Genomic DNA, 18,031 nt, shown 5'->3' on the forward strand with positions numbered 1-18,031 from the left:
TGTTAATAATCCAGAATTCAAAATGTTTAACATGTTTGCTATACCTCAGGAAACCTTTGTTTGTTTGTAAGAAAGCTCCACAGGGCACCTTTAAGGTTGCCATGACGACTGCATATGACTTTTGCTGACTAAAGTCTTGTCATTGTATTCAGTGAGATGTCTCAATTGTATCAGTGTGATAAACAGGGTGTGAAATGTGTGACTGTGATACGTGTAACTGAACAAGTGGAGATGACAAAACCTGTACATTGTGAAAAGTGGATGCATGTTTTGATGCAAACACACAGCGTCAGGAATATTTTAAGGACATGTGATCTCAGAGAAGGAGAGAAAACACGTGTGTGGGTGAGTGTACATGCACTCATCTTTGCCAGTGACCTCTACGTAACTCTTGCATTAGGGGTATTAAAAACATCACTGGGAAAGCAGAGCGCTAAGTGGGGATGTTCCTCCCACAGCACAACGTGGGAATCCACAGCATCAGCAGAAATCGTGTCTGAGGTGGAGCTTCTGGCCAATGTAATGTCGACTGCTGGTTCTCTGTTTTTACGCCGCCGAATCAATACAACATCCAAGCCTTCACACGAGAGGGGCTGCTCACTGTGATCAAAAATCATTACCGCATCGTGAAAATCATGAATCACTTTCGTCTGTTACATAATTAAAACAAAAGAGTTACTGAAAATCATGGCTCAAAGTCAAATAAACTTCATTTCAAATTAAACTGCATTAATTTACTTATTTTCAAGTATCGTTCTGACTTGGCAATGGCAGCACTCCCATAGCAAAAAAAATCAATTACTCCAATAAGCTACACAGAACTATCTAATCCAAATATTAAGTGTCTTTTATGAAAAAAACCCAAAAAACAAATAACTCCTCTGGGTCTCCTTACATCCATTGTGATGTCATTGGCTTCACTGGCATTTTTATCTTTTTGTCTAATTATATTGATTCACAATCAAGGGGCTGACAGACTGACTCCATGAATCTGGATTAATCCTCTTTAATATCTCCAGGTTGATTTTTGAACCTCTGACACAGATCATAAATATGCCATAATCGCAGAACCTTTTTCAGGTTATTCTGGGCAAAATATCATAAACGGCAAATAACACCAACCCTTATGCATCTGTCTCCCTTGTCAAAATGGGTTTCCCTTAAAATAGCCCTGAGCGTTTCATCAGGGCTCCAACCCAAGTGATTACTGGCCCGGTGACAGGCAGCCCAGAGACGCATTTTTGATTGACATTTCCTTAAGAAAGAGAATTTTGGTTGGAACATAGATGGCATCTCTCTCATCTGACCTCTGTGTTGCACGACGTAGTTTGGTGCTAATAAGAAGCTCCACCAGAAAATGCTTCAAAACGCAACCAGTTGAAACATTAAAAGCCTGAAATGTAATTGTTTTTCATGGTTGTGAGTGTGTGTGTGTGTGTGTAAGCATGTGGTTGGGGTACTCACAGTTGGCACTGGTCTCCTTTGATCCCCTTGGTGGTACAAAAGCACTTGCCAGTTAACACCTGGCAGACACTCGCATGGCCGTTACATTTACAGGCTGGAAGGGGCGACAAAACACAGACGAGGAAGAAGACAGAGGAATGGGAGAGAACAGGTGTAACAAGGGGAGAAAAGGGGGGGCAGAGACAATATTAAATAAGCAAAACCGAAAATGTGGAGAAAGTGAAGGTTTGGATTGTATCTGCTTGTGTTGTGACATCAGTTTAAATCTTTGAGTTGACAATCCCAGGTGGGGACATTAAAGCCTGCTACTCCCACAATCTCTGTTGTTTTTTTCTTTTTTACCCAATTTTATGCTCTGGGCTAGCAGTTCCCCATCGCCTGCAGTGTTTGTGCTAAGCTAAGCTACCAACATCTCTTCTGCTGCACTGAACACGCTGAGATGAAATTGATATCGACCTGGGTAAGATGGTAAACAAGCGTATTTCCAAAAGACTGGCTGAACTTCAAAAATCTGATACACAATGCAGAAAAATAACCCCCCACCCTCACCCCCATTCCCTAGATGGGACATCACGATACCCGCGAGGCACCTGGGCGTGGAACACAAACAGTGGAGCCATAGATGTGTGAAAGATGAGTGAATTTGCTCCTGAAGTGCTTCTGTTGCAGCAGCCTTTTTTAGGTTTGCATTGCAGGAGACACACACACACACACAAACGCGACCTATTCCTTTCACTTGACTGAGCTTTAAAACACTGAGAAGGGTTATTACAGAAGGGTCAGTGGACACAGATTCCCCTCCCAATGTTAAACCTTCTGAGCACATTTCCCAAGATGGCACATATGAATATTTCAGATGACAGGATTGCTTTTAGCACTTTCACCTGTGCTTCTTGTAATTGTCAGCTGGTGATACGGTGATTTAATTGTACTGTGTGCCCAACTGTACGTAACACAAACATTAAATATGCAACGGATCCCCCTGCATGCAGTAATAGTACATATTGATTTGGAGTCATTTGGTCCTCGGGCTCAGAAAGAACAAGAAGACTATTCCTTTCACAGACGCTCACATGAGTAGTTTCACTTAACAGGTTCCAGCTATAGCTTATGCATTAACAGATCGTATCGGAGACCGTAAAGCTCCCGGGTGTGTGCATGTGTGTGTGAGTGTGTGTGTGTCTTCCAACTCAAACAATAGCCTCCATGTAATTTCTCAGGAACGCGATTGACGTCTCATAAAAGACGAGTGTGGGTAAATCCCTTGGTTGCCAGTCTTCAGTCAGTCTCCAGTGTCGCTAATAAAAGGATTCTGACACTTATCAAATGCAAAAACGGTCAATTAATCTTTGTTTGCATGTTTGTTCCTGCGCTCACAACATAATGTCTGCACCCATTCTCCACATTAAAATCAGCAAGCATTATGTGCTTTGAAAATAAAAGTGCTGTTTAAATTATGGGTTGCAGTCACTCAAGAAAATTTATTCTACATTGAGCAGGAAACAATAAATCTGCATCATATTTTGTGCAAGAAACTCAATCACAACAGTTTTATATGCAGAGAGGAAAACCTGGAAACCACAACCTGGATGTTAGTTAAAAAAAAGATATTTTTGTTGGAATTCATATCATTCGTTTGTAATGTTAATGTTTGGCAAGGCTGCACAGTCCCGTATGCATGTGTCTGCGTGTACATCAGAGATCAAGATACACAATGTAAACGTATTTCTATTTTCAACAAAGCAGGGTTGAGGAAAACCACAGTAATACAAGAACTCAGTATCTGACCTTCAGCTTCACCTGCAGCTCTCACAGTGCGCCACATCTGCTCTACACTCACTCCAGTGCCAGAAATACACACTTCATCTCCATGTTTCACTATCACCTTTTGTGTGAGTGGTAGCTTAGTTGAGTTGTCACAGCAAAAATAAAGCAAACCAAAACACATCTTCTTCCCCCAACACTTTAAGAAACAAGCACATGAAGTACTATTTGCATTGACCAAACAGGACAGGAAAACTGTCACCAATTCTAATCAATGCACAACAGTGCCCTCTATTGGTTATGATGCTGTATTACTATATCACACAACACACTGATAAGAATTCAGTAATAAGATTATATTCCTCTAAAATATTAATTACCTTTTGCATAGAGCAGTTCTAGTCCCAAAACACTGTATTCTCTTTATTTAGACATTTTGTATGTGAATACAATTTCTGCTGTATTTGTTTAAAATTTATGTTGATGTGTTGACTGAAACGAAATACTAAGGGATGGCTAAGAAGACAATTAAAGGGGAGGTCGGGGTACATCAGTCGACTGCAGCACTAAAACGATCAGTCCGAATCAATTCATGTATTCATTCATGTGTGCACCATAACTCACCCTGGCATTTGCCACCGTTGGTTGGGTCTCCGTGGTAACCAGGCATGCAGGTCTGGCAGTGGGGGCCGGTGGTGAGGTTACGGCACTGTTCGCACACGCTGCCATTCACACACGTGCTGTGGCCATTACACTGGCATGCTGTGAGAGAAACAGAGAGAGGTTATGGATTAATGCCACTGCATGGTGGGAGTGACTTTCACTCCCTCCTCCTTCTGCAACTGCCTTTCTGACAGTTTAGGAAAAAAGTCAGTATGAAATTTCAAATGTGGGCACACTGAGCAACTTGACTTGAGCAAGAAGGTCTTTTTACGCAGCAGAAAGATGCTGTCTACATAATACAATCGTTTTGAACATTCCCTGTAGCTTTTAAGAAACAATAAGGCAAACTATTTAATCTGACATAAGCCCAGCAAAACTTAAGGTTATGCTTGTTATTATTATTTTTGCGTCCTCGTCAGGCAACAGACACATTAGATCTGTCAGTAGTGCATTAAGTTGTGTCTGCCATGTAAAATTAATTATTATTTGACCATTCTGGCCTTTTAAAAGTATTTTTTAATGGCTGCTTTGTTAACTTTTAACAAACCAAAGTATCTTATTGTAAATACAGATTACAAAAACAAAACAAAAATAAAAATACGTAGTGTTTGTGTTGTTTTTGATTTTTGGATCTTTATAATTAGTTCCAACTTTGCGCTTGGTTGTACCAGACTACCTCTATCACCGACATTTGCATGATGGTAGGCCACTCACCACAATCCAGTGAGTCAAAAATGCACTTTAAAAACACACTCCTACCCACTGCCTTTTCCATCAATGTATGTGAAGCTGTGGAACAGGTTTATATCCATAATAAGGCAAAATATCACCAAGGCCCTTTACAAGTTACTTTTTAAATGTTACTCATACCACAAAGCCTCTCACTTTGCAACTACTGAGTCACCAAGTGTGTTATCATCTTACATGGCATGGCTGTATGGACTGTGGCTTGATGATGGAATTAAATGGCACGTGAGCATAAGGTTGCAGAGTCCACAGGGACGGATTAGTTGCATAGGGAAGCTGTAACGGGAATCTTTTTAAACTTAAGGCAACGTGACAGTCAATAGGTAACAACCCCTCAAGAAGATACACTCATGACAGATGACCTGTAAATTCAGTAATCCGAACAGGAAGTGGATCCCTTACCAGGGCAGTTGATGAAGGCCCACTCGTAACCCTTTTCTCTGGGGCAGCTGCCCGGCTCCAGGATCATGTCCTGGGACTGGACCTGTTGGCCCTGCTTCATCAGTCTCTTCATTGGACCCCGGTAGGAGCCCTCTATGCACAGGCCCTTCCCCGTGCTGCTGGGGTCTCCACACCAGCCACACTCGGGCTGCTCCAAGCACTGGGAACATGTTCGCAGGCCTGAACAGTTCTGGGCTAAAAAGGGAGAGATGAGGGGTGAGAAGCCTGTGTTGTATTTCTTACCGGCGTCCATAGTTGTCACACTCCTTTGCTAGATTTCAAAATGATTTAAACTCAAATTTAACTTTGTTTGTAGTCCTTCGTTTGCCACATTTTGCCTTCACTTTCATTTCAACATTTTTGCTGCACTGCGCCGCAACAAAGAAAAGACTTTTGTTTTGTAGGATTTCAGACATTTGCGGTCATTTATTAGCTTTCAGTGGGACGTGTAGATTAAGGAGCATTAATGTGCTTTGTACTGAAAGACAAACTGGTCATCTAGAAAGCTGTCAGGGCAACAGATATAAGAGCTGATAAGGAGCGAGTGCTGAGCATTGAACAGTTGACTGAGAGGGGAAAAGGCCTCAGAATGAGACCGAAAAATGCGTCTGCAAACAGGGGCCAGCAAAAAGTTTGTGATTTGTGCAAAGTTCAATAAAAGGCCTAAATGTGATGTATGAAGTGGCACCTCGCTCTACACTCAGAAACCCGAGGGAGTCGTTTTGTCGCTTTGTCAGCTGGAGTCGAACTTTCAGGCCACTAAATTGCTTGACGAGTTTCAGCGTCGGCACTTGCCTGCCAGGCAAACACTTTGGGTTGGGGGAGGGGGCTGGATGAGGGTGCCACTACTATTTTAAGGAGACAAACACTGAGTGCTTTTACCTCAGTTTATGTCAAACAAATCTCCAGCTACTCCGCTAATGGATGTGAAACCATGACAACGCAAGGGCAATCAGCACAAAGTAAGGCCATTTAAGTTTGTTTTGACGACAGGACGTAAGTGGCAGATTTCTCTGGAACATCAGATTCTCAGAAAAGAAGCAGCTGGATAGGGAACACTTGTCTTGCCACAACACAAAAGCATGTTGACATACAAAATCTGCCACAACAACAAAATATTTCACATTGGGTTTTTACAGAAAAATCAAAGCCTGTGATCATGGAACAACTAAATCTGATGCTTGGATTCTGTTGGGTGGTGATTATGAGTGGGTTTATACAGGTAAACAAGTCCCACCCCATTCAGCCGAGCAAATATTATCTTCACTCCTGTAATAGATTTTATATATAGTGGCTTTAGTGTATATCCATTTCCCAGACTTAAACCTATGTTTGTGGGCTGTTTCACTGCTCACAAAGTGTTTTACTGGATTTCTGAGAGACCACAAGGACGACGATGACGATCAAAATGACAACCTCGCTCACAGCAACATAAGCAGAATCAGATATTTCTGTGTCTAAACGTTTCCTTTAGCGCATCCTGCAATCGACAGATGAAAAATGTTGCTTTAAAATCAACAAGTATCCCTTACAGTACGTGGACTCACAAACCCAGATACACAGAATTTGACATCTTCAATTGCAGCTTTACTGTTTTTACTTAAACCTCATTTCTCTCCTCAACTCCAGTTGTTTCTTGAGCATTGAGCAGTGCTTTCCATTAATTACTCTAACTGTGGATGAAGCAGAATGATTTCTCTGGTCACAGCAGTGACAGTAAGATTAAGCTGATGTGGTACCTTCTGTGCATCTCACCCTCTTCTGTCTGTCTAGCTAACCTTACATCCTGGCAGCACATCTGTTGGTCTGTCTGTCTCGCAGGACTGTGGTCTGTGACTTTGTGCCTGACAAAAGTTAAGTGTAAAATACAGCTATTCACAGTACTACACTGATAGGCCAAGGGATAAGGTGTTAATCAATGTCTCCCACTCAAGGTTTAGTTACAGCTCTGGAATGATGCAAGATGGAAAGCAATGGACTGAATACTGATTATGACTTACTGTGGTCTCTGTGGGAAACGCTGGTATGACTGGGTCTGCACAGAGGATGCTCCTCTTGCTTTAACACTGTTATCAGTTATTTTGTGGATTACTTTCTCAGTTAATCAATTCATATTTCTTTTCAGAAAATTATAAATCCACAGAGCCAAAGATAACAGATTAAACTGCTTATTTTGTATGTGATGCTCACATTTGATCCTTTTGATTGAATCAAATCATTTTTTTCACCTCACAACTGCAGGAATTGAACTAGTGAAGCACGCAGCATGCAGGCCAATCCTGATGTAAAAGATCAAATCAAGGAGAAAAATGCTAGGAGAAAAAGGGAACGACAGCTTGACCTTGTGCGTTTAAAATTCTGACTGAACTAAATGTACCTTCAGGGGATTTGCTTATTTCTGACCCACTGCGATGAAACAGACAGAAAAGCAAAATCATAATTTTTTTGTGTCTAGACACGCCATTCAATGCACTCTGCAATCAACAGATGACAAATGTTGCTTTAAATCATGACAAAACATCACAGGTGGAGCTCACTGGATATGCTGTTGAAGGCCATAAAGCAACAAACAACCAACTATAAACAACACAAATAATAACTACTTGTCTAAAGTCAGATGTGCAAAATTAGACAGTTCTATACTGAAAGCAACAAATAAATCACAGTCTGCCCTTTCAAGGTCCTCCTGCAGGCAATGATACTCTTGAATACTTTATCTTAGGTTTGAGGTTTTATGTGCATTTATACAATGTACTCAGCATAAAACACACTCCTCAGTGCACTGAAAATGAGGAGCAAAGAAGTAAAGTAGGTGCGGAAAATTCAATCCTTAAGTAGCGAAGGAGCAGAACAGCTAAAAAGAAGAAAGCACTTCTAAAGATACCCTTCTCTGTCCTTCACGCCAAAAAGGACAAATTTCTCAAGACAAACATCCACAGTGTACAGAAATGTCTCTGGGTTACCAGCTGACACAAACGAATTTCAGACTGTACCCTTCAGCTCCCTAAAGTTGTTACACACCAAACTGATTTGAGATATTTTTACCACCTGACACAACTACGGTTATAATTCATACATCAGGCAGGAGAACAGCCTGAACAACCACAGTGACCTTCAGGTGAAAGGCGCTTGTTACCTCTGTGTGTCTGTGCACTCCTTTAAATCACATTTGAATGAATGTGATGATAAATCAGAATAGCGTAGGAAGCAGATCTGTTTTAGTGTTCCATAAGTTTCATGTTTGAATTTTAGCCTATTATCATACCTATATAGACAAAAGTATTGGGAAAAGGCCTGGCTCACAATCTCCATTCCAGCTCATCCCCAAGGTGCTGAATGGGGTTGAGGTCAGGGTTCTGTGTGGGCCATTCAAGTTCTTCCACACCAAACTCATCCAAGCATGTCTTTATAGAGCTTTGCTTTGTGCACTGGGACACAGTCATACTGGAATAGACACAACTGCCACAAAGTCAAATGTCTTGGTATACTGAAGCATTAGATTTTCCTGAGTCCAACCCCTGAAAAACAGCCCCATAAAAAGGTATGTCTGGATACTATTGCCCATATAGTTTATCTGCCCAACCTTGATGAGAAATCCCTCTTTCTGCTGCTGTTTACTTGTGTTTGCATGCACTGGTATGAGCAGAAAACATAAATAGGCTACAAATTGTAAAATGATGTCGGGGCTTGCATATTAATAGTAGTTTTATTCCCTAAAGCACAAAGAGAGCGGAAATGGGCTTTTACATATGTTGTAGTTTCTAAGTATTTTGTAGGTTTTGAAGTCATTTCCCACTTTCTTTTACTTTTAAAAACATCTCACCTGATTCTGTTCTTAAATCCTACAGTAGCATACATATTACAATACAGCATGGGTTTTATGTATACCATTATGTTCCCTCTCACTCACAAAGTGAAGATATTTGAAGACATCTCTGAGAGTCTTGCTTCAAACGTGACAGTCTTTAAACTACTTAAAGCCAGCAAATGGTAAAGAGTCCATCTGCAGAACGGCCAATGGGGAAATCTAACATTTAAGGTGAGAGCAAATTGCCATTACAACCCCAAAACAGCCTCAAAAGCCAATCACAGGAAACAAATACCATTTTCCCACTGACACAAACACCTTCCACGTTAAGCCATTTTCCTCCCTTTACCACATTTCTCTCATTGATTAATATTGACTGCTTACGGAAGCCAATCTGGGAAAGCTTATTGCGGCCAAGTTAATGCCAGACTGCACACTACAAAGATGCCTCTGCGAGATTAAGCTCAGTAAAAGACACTCACCCACACAATCTCCAGTCTGCCACTCCAGACACTGGCCATAGGGAAAAGAGATGACATAGGCAGTGGAGTCGACACAGCGCTGTGCGCTGCCACACCACATGCACTCCATGGCCTGGCTGGTGCAGTTGGCGCAGTTGGTGTGCAGCGAGCAAGGCTTCTTACAGGATGGACGAGAGCTTTGATTGGGGTTTCCTGGACAGGGAGCAATGGGCAATGAGTCTTCTTCAAATCAAACAGTGATTTCTGTGTAATGTTAAAATTATTGGCCAAACAGATCCAGCGTACAGCATGCATGTGTGTCTCTCACCAGCAGCTTTTTCACAGATGAGGCCATGGGCAGTGGCAGTGCATGGATTGGCCCTAAGTCCTGACACCTGAGGCTCCTCCAGGTAGGCACAGAAACCGGAGTCACTGGGCTCGCCAGGCAGCCAGCGAAGGCTGCTGTTGGTGAAGGGTGACATGTCCTCCCAACCCCAGTATGACACGTTTATCTTCCTCAGGCCCACCCAGGGAGACAGGCGCTGTGGAGACACGGTATTCAAACGTGAGAAAAAACTGTGCCACCCTTTCTCCTCCATTATGCTATGCAAGAAATGAATGGCCACTACGTTTACACCTAGGAACCATGAATGCTATTTAAAGTCTGCTGAAAATAATTTCACAGATATGCTTACTTGCTCGCCTGGAGGATTCCACTTTTAATGTAATGAGAATAATGATGGGAAATGGCATGTTATAGTAACGTTTGGAAGTTTCAGCCCAGCAGACTGACAAATGATACCCTCATGAACACAGCAGACGTGATGATCAAACTAAAATCATTAGGAGGCACCACAAGTTTTGGATATGTAGCTGAGACGAGACAAGGAGGTGAGTGTTTGCCCGAAAGCGCAGTTCATCTTTTCTATTAAAGATGAAGATGCTTGAATTACGATGCTGTTAGGACTATGAACAAATCATTTTATGAGCTGTTCTCAACTGTACTGCTGGGCAGACTGAACTCATAAATTTGGAGCAGAGCAGCTCTGAAAATTTGAACTTGAGGCTGGTTAAATGCCACAAACTGTGACACACACAAACACACATTTTGAATTTTAATCACAGATTAAATGTCTAGTCTTGCTGTATTTGTGCTTTTATGGATTAGAAAACTGAAAATATGCACTATAGACAAGCAAAGAAAGTTGGAAGTTACAGTCTAACCAAAGCAAAAATGAAAAGCAAACCAGACTCAATCATCACTGTCTTTGATACTTTTAAGTGCTTACTAATGTTCCTACAGACAGCGAGTCATGTGGACCCGGTTTGATATATAAAATAGAGAAAAACTGTGACTGTGGTACAGAGGATGAAACAATTCAGGGCAAACAAAATAAGTGAAGTGCGATTATCATAGTTGATTCATCAGGTGCAGGATATGCAGAAACTAAAACCTGGTGTTGCTGTTTATTTGAAATTGTGAAAAATAAACGGTACGGTTTGTGGCACTACCATGTGGAAAACAAGTTGATGAAAAATGGTTGAAAGATACAAATTTCACAAGCCAAACAGACAGATGCAATCAGACAACACAGCAGCACAACAAGTTCAAAACTTATCAGGAGAAAAAAATCATCTCCGAATGCACATCTCACCACTTACTGACAGCCTCAACTAACAAATAAATACTTCCTGTTCCGCTCTGTGAGATGAACACCAGCTTCTGAGGATACCTGTGAATATTCGGTATGTAGCATTTAATGCAGGTATTACCTTGTCTTGTTGTTGTAGCTTCTTCAGCTCCTCCAGCACAAAGTCCACTTGTTTGGAGGTGGTGAGTGAGGCGATGTTTCCGTTTAGGTTCTTGCAGTAGTGCTGGGCGTTGTCATAACTCTCACGGCTGGAGTTGATCCTCAGGCAGGCCTCCCCCACCTGACTCCATCCCACACTGCACTGCTGGGCTGAAGGATGATGAGAAAATTTATGGCTCAAGACATGTTGAGTGGATCTATCTACTCTGGCGTTAATACATCATATAGAAAAAAGCACTGGGACACCTGACTATTACACCAACAGGGACTTTTATTCTAAATACAGAGACAGCTTTGCAGCTAAAACAGCTGTCACTCTTCTGGGAAGACTCTCCACAAGATTTTGCAGTGTTTCTGTGGGAATTTTTGTCCATTCATGCAGTAGAACTTTTGTGAGATTGACACCGATGTTGGATGAAAAGGCCTGGTTGACAATCTTTGTTCTAGTTCCAGTGTTGGATGGGGTTGAGGTCAGGTTTCTGTGTGGACCAGCCAAGTTCTTCCACAGCAAACTCATCCAACCATGTCTTTATGGAGCTTTGCTTTGTGCACTGGGGCACAGTCATGCTGGAACAGAAAAGGGCCTTCCCCAAACTGTTAAGATTTCCCTTCAGTGGAGGTAAGGGGCTGAGCACAAACGCTGAAAAGCAGCCCCATAAATGGGTGAGCGGATACTTTTGTCTATAATGTGTATATGAAACTACTTTGACAAAACGTTTATTCCCTCAAATTTCTAAGAAAAATTAAAACAAAACACTGAATCGTTGAACCTGCAGTGGCTGATTCGCTACTTCATGGGCAGCAGACAAAAGTCGAGAACATAACACTGTATGGGTTGTTTTTTACATATTCAACAGTTAGGGAGGAATATTAACATTCATTAGACATTCATTCCGGACAGCTAAACAAAGAGCTGAAACTTGCTTCAAAGCTCTGTAAAGCTGAGGGGAGCTGCAGATTCAGCTGACAATTCTCTGCAGGTTCATCACTACAAGCAACACCTTTCACATTGTCACACTGTTTCAACTTTGTCATTTGATGTGTTTTTGTAAAAATATTAAATGCTGCTCAATAAGGGATGTCATCCTCCAAGATAAAAGACCTCAAGTGGCGAACAAAGACATGAAAGTGGACTGCAGGAAGTTTGCTTTATGCTTTATTCCAAATCACAGGGGACTTAGGGGATGTCACAGTTTTAATAGTGTTGTCAGCACTTATTTGCCTTAGAGAGATGAAGTGATTTTTGGAGTCCATCTGCATCTCATAAAAATATGGTTGGTGCTCATTTATGTTCATGTGAACGCATGAGCACTTTGTGCGTGCAAATCGTGCCGAGACTCCCTTTCAGCCATCAGAAACAAACAAACACACACACACATACACACACACAAACACGATTTGCAGCTCCCACTGCTGCGCGCCAACCCTTTGGGCGACAAGACTTCACAAACTTAAATTTAAGTGACAGCACCAATTCTTCAGATTCAGCCATAGTCAACATGTGGGAATGGGGCCAGAATGTGAGAGGCAAACTAAATATACCGCCAGATGTGATAAACAACGCCAGGAAGACATTTTGAAAATACATCTCTGCAAATACCACATGTTGTTTTCAAATCAGATGTGCAGTACAATAATCAACGTACAACTCCAGATTAAAAAATATTCCTTTCAGGTGTGAATGTCAATGGAGTCATTCCTTACAGTGATGACAACATCTTCTCACAACAATTTTCTGTTTGGTGTTAAAAAGTGTTCATTCTCATGATTGTACCCTTATTTCATGCCCAAATTTTTAACTGCTATACTTATAGCAACACAGACAAAAAACATTCTAATCATTTTTTGCTATCCAATAATGTCCACATCCTTGACTGCAACATTCTGAAAGTGACCCTCTCTGTCATAAACATGGGTGGATGGAAGCCTTCAGTAAGCCGCCGTGTGTGTTTGTGTGTACGGAAACGTCTTTCTCACCGGGCAAAGCGTGGCACTCTGACTGATTCTGATCCCACTGACAGTTGAGATTCAGAGAGCAGCTCTTGCAGTTGGCAAGCTTGCTGCACACCTGCTCGTTCCGCACTGGACACTCAGGGAAGTTCTTCACGTTCTACAGCGAGACAGGAAAAATAAAAAACACAGGAGTTTAAATTTCAGAAAGACCTCTTCCGAACTGTTGGGAAAACTCATGTGAGTAAATATCTTACAGTAAATATCTGTTTGTACTATGTTGATTGAACTATAAGAACAGTTTGCACACTTCATAAACAGAGGCCCTATAGTCACCAACTGAAAATAGAATTATCATTTGATTTCACCAGTGATTATTCCTCAATATACCCAGCTCACAAAATCTCAAGAAAAACTGTGCATGTCAGTACATCCATGATGTCTTTGGCTGAGCTGTACTAGAGAACAGAAGTGCTCTGGCGCCCCCTGTTGGATCACTCACAGAGGTACAGTTGCTGGAGGCAGAGATGCACTTCTTGTCATCACACCACTGGCATCCGTTGGTGTTGGCCGTACAGCTGGCACAGTCTGAGAAACGGAAGCACCGCTCGTCCACTGTGACTAAAACCAAACAGTGAGACGGGCAACAGAACAATGAGCGTGTGCGTTTGGTCACAAGAAATATTTATTTATAAGCAGATGGAAGTAGGTGCTGAGGAACAGAAAGTAACAGAGTTGCTTTTAAAACATTTGTGGAAAAGCATAAATGAGGAAATAAACTGGGAAATATTTACTGTGCATGCAAAAATAAACTACCAGTCATGTTTTGACAGATTTGGAAAAACCAACCAAAAATGAAAGCTCTGACAAGTGTGCAAAAGGTTTTGGATGTTTTTCTCACCAGCTTTAGGGGGACAGAATGGGGCAGGAATGAGGCTTCCATTAGCCATCCTGGGTTCCCAGGGGAGACAGCGGCCTCTGCTCCAGATGCAGCGGACTCCTGGGCCAGCTCTCACACAACCCTCCTCTGCCAGAAAAGCCTGGCAGCTGGGGGGTCGGTAAACAAGGACATCGTTGAGCAGCACACCAGAGAAGCCACCGAACACATACATGGACCTGGCAAAGAAAACGTGAGAGAACAGAGGGTAAACAATAACAAGTAAGAAAATAAAGATAAAAGTTCAGAACTTAAGAACTTCACAGGGGGAACCAAAACTCACTCAGTAAAAAAATGCAATAAAGTAAAAGGCAGTAAAATACAAAACCATGTTTGGGCCTTGTTTGATAAGCATTTGATTGTCCATTTGAGAGACTCACCCATTGCTGACCACAGCAGAGTGTCCAAAGCGGTTGACATCCCTGTGCAGGTCCGGTTTAGGCAGGAGTTTCCACTCATCGCAAGCTGGGGAAAAGAGCCTTTGGTTAATCTGTGTAGTCGTTAGTAAACTAAGCAGACAAATCAACCTTTGCTTTGGGTCATGTCACAACTGCCTTACCCATGGGCAGTAACATACCCTGCTTTTTCACACCATGATATAGTATATCCCTACAATTTTAGGTTTTTGTGGGAATAAAATGAAGGCTAAATAAAAAGTGAGGGAAAACCAAAGCACTACAGGCCACCTTTAATATATACATGTATTTAATACTGGTTTATCACTCAACAAATCTGTTTATTTACGATAGCCCTCAACATCTCATTAGGTGCAAAACACACAAAAATTTAAAAGCATTTCTACCAGGCAACATCTTGACAGCATAAAACTCTGACTAATTATAAAGCTGCTAATAAATGCCGAACAGACATCACTGTTCAGACTGCAGCATGATGTCTGGAATAACAAGAGTCCTACCAATGTCATAGGCAAGGAAGTCAGCAGAGAAGCACTTGGCGCCGTTACTGAGCGATGTGTCATTGTGCGTGTTGCCACCAAAGATGAGCAGGGTGCCACTGAGGAGCACGGCTGAGTGCAGGTACCGCGGAAAGCTGCTCTCTCTCAGAATGTACCTGGAACATATGCGTGATAATAAGGGGCAAGTGTTACCAAAAAAAAAATAGGCAAAAAAGCAGCACGTGTGCGTTAGAGTTGACTAACCATGTCCGCGTGTTAACATCGTAGCGGTAGAGGTCATCGACAAGGCCGTACTTGTTGGCAGGCAGTGCCTTATAGCCTCCGTGAACATACACGCTGCCACTGCCAGCATCATACGTACTGCTGTGGCCGTAACCTCCCTGAGGGACGGCACCCTTGGTCTCAGGCACCAACCACGTGTTGGACCCTAGCAAGGACACATAAACGGGAAGCATTTAACACAGAAGACGAAACGTCCTTAGAACTGAAAAAGCTAATTCTTCATCAGCACATGAATAAACAATAGAAACATTTTCATGCTGAATCATTTGGAGACAGCTGGACTGTTAACCCTGAAAATCTTCTTTGGCAAAAACTAAAAGCAGACTGGCATGAATGTTTGGGATTCTTTTGTTGTGTGCACTCCTACGCTTTTTTTAGGGTCTGAATTTATAGTTTTTCAAACTGATGTCTCACTGACAACAGAAAGATATGCCTTCATCTTCTTAGCTCGTAGTATCTAAAAAAAAATCTGTTTCTGAAATTTGGTGTTTTTAGGACCAACAAGAGATTTTGAGCAAAAGGAAAAAAAATTGACTCCAAAGCACTCAAGAAATTACAGTTAATCACGGCTCATTGCCATCAGTTTGATTGCTGTGGCTTTAAAATTGGGCTCAGTATGATTAAAACCTTATCAAAAAAACATGCTGCGTCAACTTTCTTTTCTCTCATCTGAAGGGATGCGTATATTACTGCCAGTTCAAGTGGTTTGAAATGTCTGTTTGGTACATTCAAGCACTGAAAATCAGTGCAGCTTTAAAGCCAACAGTCTATAATTTTAAATGTCCTTATGTTGATCCTCAAAGCTGCAACTCACTCAAGTTGTACTCCTGAACGTTGCTGATGTAGCTGTAGATGGGGGAGTAACCAAAGATGACCAGCATAATGGCCTCGCCTCCGTCTAGCAGGACGCAGTGGGCTGAGTGCCCTTCCACGGCGTAGATCTGAGTCTGGGCCGGCTGGCTGACCACGGGGTTTCTCCGCTGCCATGTCCGACCGGGCACGTTGAACACCCACAGCTCGTCTGTCACGTTTCCCCAGCCGGCTTCCAGTTTGCCACCAAACATGTAGATGTCATCCTGAAGAGAAGAGCAGCGACTTGATTTAATACGTTTAAATGAGCGTGGGGGGAAGCTGATGCGTGCTGTAATAAAAGCTCATCAAATTACTGCTCAGTTAATAGAGCCACAAGCCATGGATCTTACTTAAAACAGGGTATATTGTAGACTTTAAAATTAAAACTGTCCTTTTACTACTAATTATGGATATATGGCAATGAGAAAGAGAACTTGAGACTGAAAATATCTTCCAAACACATAAGTCAAAGATAACACTGGTTAGTACTGAAATTACGTAATTTCCCCTTTCAAGTGCCACTTGCAGTTTCTTTTTTGTATGAGCAAAACTTATTGCTTTCTCACCCAAACTAACTCTTCCTCCCACGTAAATATTTTTCTAAACTCCCCCTTAACTGAGAGAAGGTGAGGCGTATCTGTGTGTGTTTACCTGATAGGTGGCAAGTGAGTGGCCGTATCTTGGCACAGGGCCACTGTTGATGGGAACTGTGTTCCAGATGCCACTCTCCAGGTTGTAGCTGCAGAGTGAAGCGACAGAACCATTACAACTGTGTGTATGGAAAAGTGTGCAGAACACAAAAATACTGCCTGTGTACAAAAATCTGCATGCATGCAAAGAACTTGGTTTGCTCCCGTGTGACTTCACATGATCCATTTTTAACTCATGGTCAGTTTATTTAAAATGCAGCCACAAAAAAGTTGCATTTCTCTTCATACTTATGGTAACACTTTAGTCTTCACAAAAGTACTTTGTTTAGCTACAGTTTTTGCACACTGATGAACACAGGAAGAAACGGGAGAAACACTTCTAGGAAATCACAATAAAACAGGACACCTGGTCAGGTCATTACACAGTGGTTATTTACTCAAAATACTTTTGGAGCCAAGCATCAAATCTCCGAATGATTTCCACCTGATGATGAACAAACACTGAGCAGATGGAGGGAGCACGTCCAGGCAAAAACGAAAGACAAAATCTGTGAGTTGACTCTGATCAGAGCACAGAAGTCAGTTCTGCATTTTATCTGCACAGTACACTGAATGCTGAGGGAAAAGACCACGTACACATATACAGAGCACACCAGTGAACAGGTAGCTCTAACAAAGGGTTGGGTTTTCTCAGGGGATTCGCTTGACACATTGTATTCCGAGCAGTTGCCAGCTTCTTTTTTTTTTTTTTTTTTTTTTGCACTTCCTCCTTTTGTAATTTATGCTTAGATGTGTGTGTGAGCATTCAAAACAGTGGTCAGGATTTATTGTAACGGAGTGAAGAAAAATCAACTCTGTATGACAATAAAGATGATAGATTTGGCGTGCAGGGCACAGTTAAGTCTTTGTTTGATGATAAAGAAAAGACTAGTAAAAAAAGTTCCGACTGTGAGGATAACTGAAGAAAGTTTTCTCATTAAGCTATGAGCTGACATTCTCCTTGTGGAAAAGAATCAAAAGCTTGGGACACCCTGTGCTATTGCTTACTTGAGGATCATCTGGAATGAGCTGTAGTTGAAGGTGTAGCCGCCCACCACCCACATAACCTTTTCCTGCACCACAGCCTTATGGGAAGCCCTGGCGAGTGATGTGCCGAAAGGCTTGACACTCGGTAGGACCCAGAAGGACTCCGTTGAAGGTACAGTCAGAGAGCAGTCTGGACCTACAAGACAAGATGAGAAAGAAAAGTCAGGGGAGGGCTCATGTTGAAAATAAAAACAAAAAA

The 18,031-nt window shown here is 41.9% G+C and overlaps 1 protein-coding gene across 1 annotated transcript in view; it reads right to left on the minus strand.

Moving 5' to 3' along the window:
* The window catches only part of atrnl1b (attractin-like 1b), a 60,204-nt gene that overhangs the window by 35,606 nt on the left and 6,567 nt on the right, over positions 1–18,031 (minus strand). The window contains exons 6-20 of the mRNA XM_046376555.1: positions 17,794–17,968; positions 16,748–16,835; positions 16,059–16,320; positions 15,206–15,389; positions 14,963–15,117; positions 14,427–14,511; positions 14,011–14,225; positions 13,612–13,730; positions 13,137–13,269; positions 11,122–11,309; positions 9,677–9,890; positions 9,370–9,561; positions 5,041–5,274; positions 3,853–3,990; positions 1,465–1,558 (exon numbers count right to left, since the gene is read on the minus strand). Of these exons, the coding sequence (XP_046232511.1) occupies positions 1,465–1,558; positions 3,853–3,990; positions 5,041–5,274; positions 9,370–9,561; positions 9,677–9,890; positions 11,122–11,309; positions 13,137–13,269; positions 13,612–13,730; positions 14,011–14,225; positions 14,427–14,511; positions 14,963–15,117; positions 15,206–15,389; positions 16,059–16,320; positions 16,748–16,835; positions 17,794–17,968 (2,476 nt within the window). The remainder of the gene's footprint in view (positions 1–1,464; positions 1,559–3,852; positions 3,991–5,040; positions 5,275–9,369; positions 9,562–9,676; positions 9,891–11,121; positions 11,310–13,136; positions 13,270–13,611; positions 13,731–14,010; positions 14,226–14,426; positions 14,512–14,962; positions 15,118–15,205; positions 15,390–16,058; positions 16,321–16,747; positions 16,836–17,793; positions 17,969–18,031) is intronic.

The sequence above is a fragment of the Scatophagus argus genome, chromosome 21 (assembly GCF_020382885.2).
Source record: "Scatophagus argus isolate fScaArg1 chromosome 21, fScaArg1.pri, whole genome shotgun sequence".
Classification (NCBI taxonomy): domain Eukaryota; kingdom Metazoa; phylum Chordata; class Actinopteri; family Scatophagidae; genus Scatophagus; species Scatophagus argus.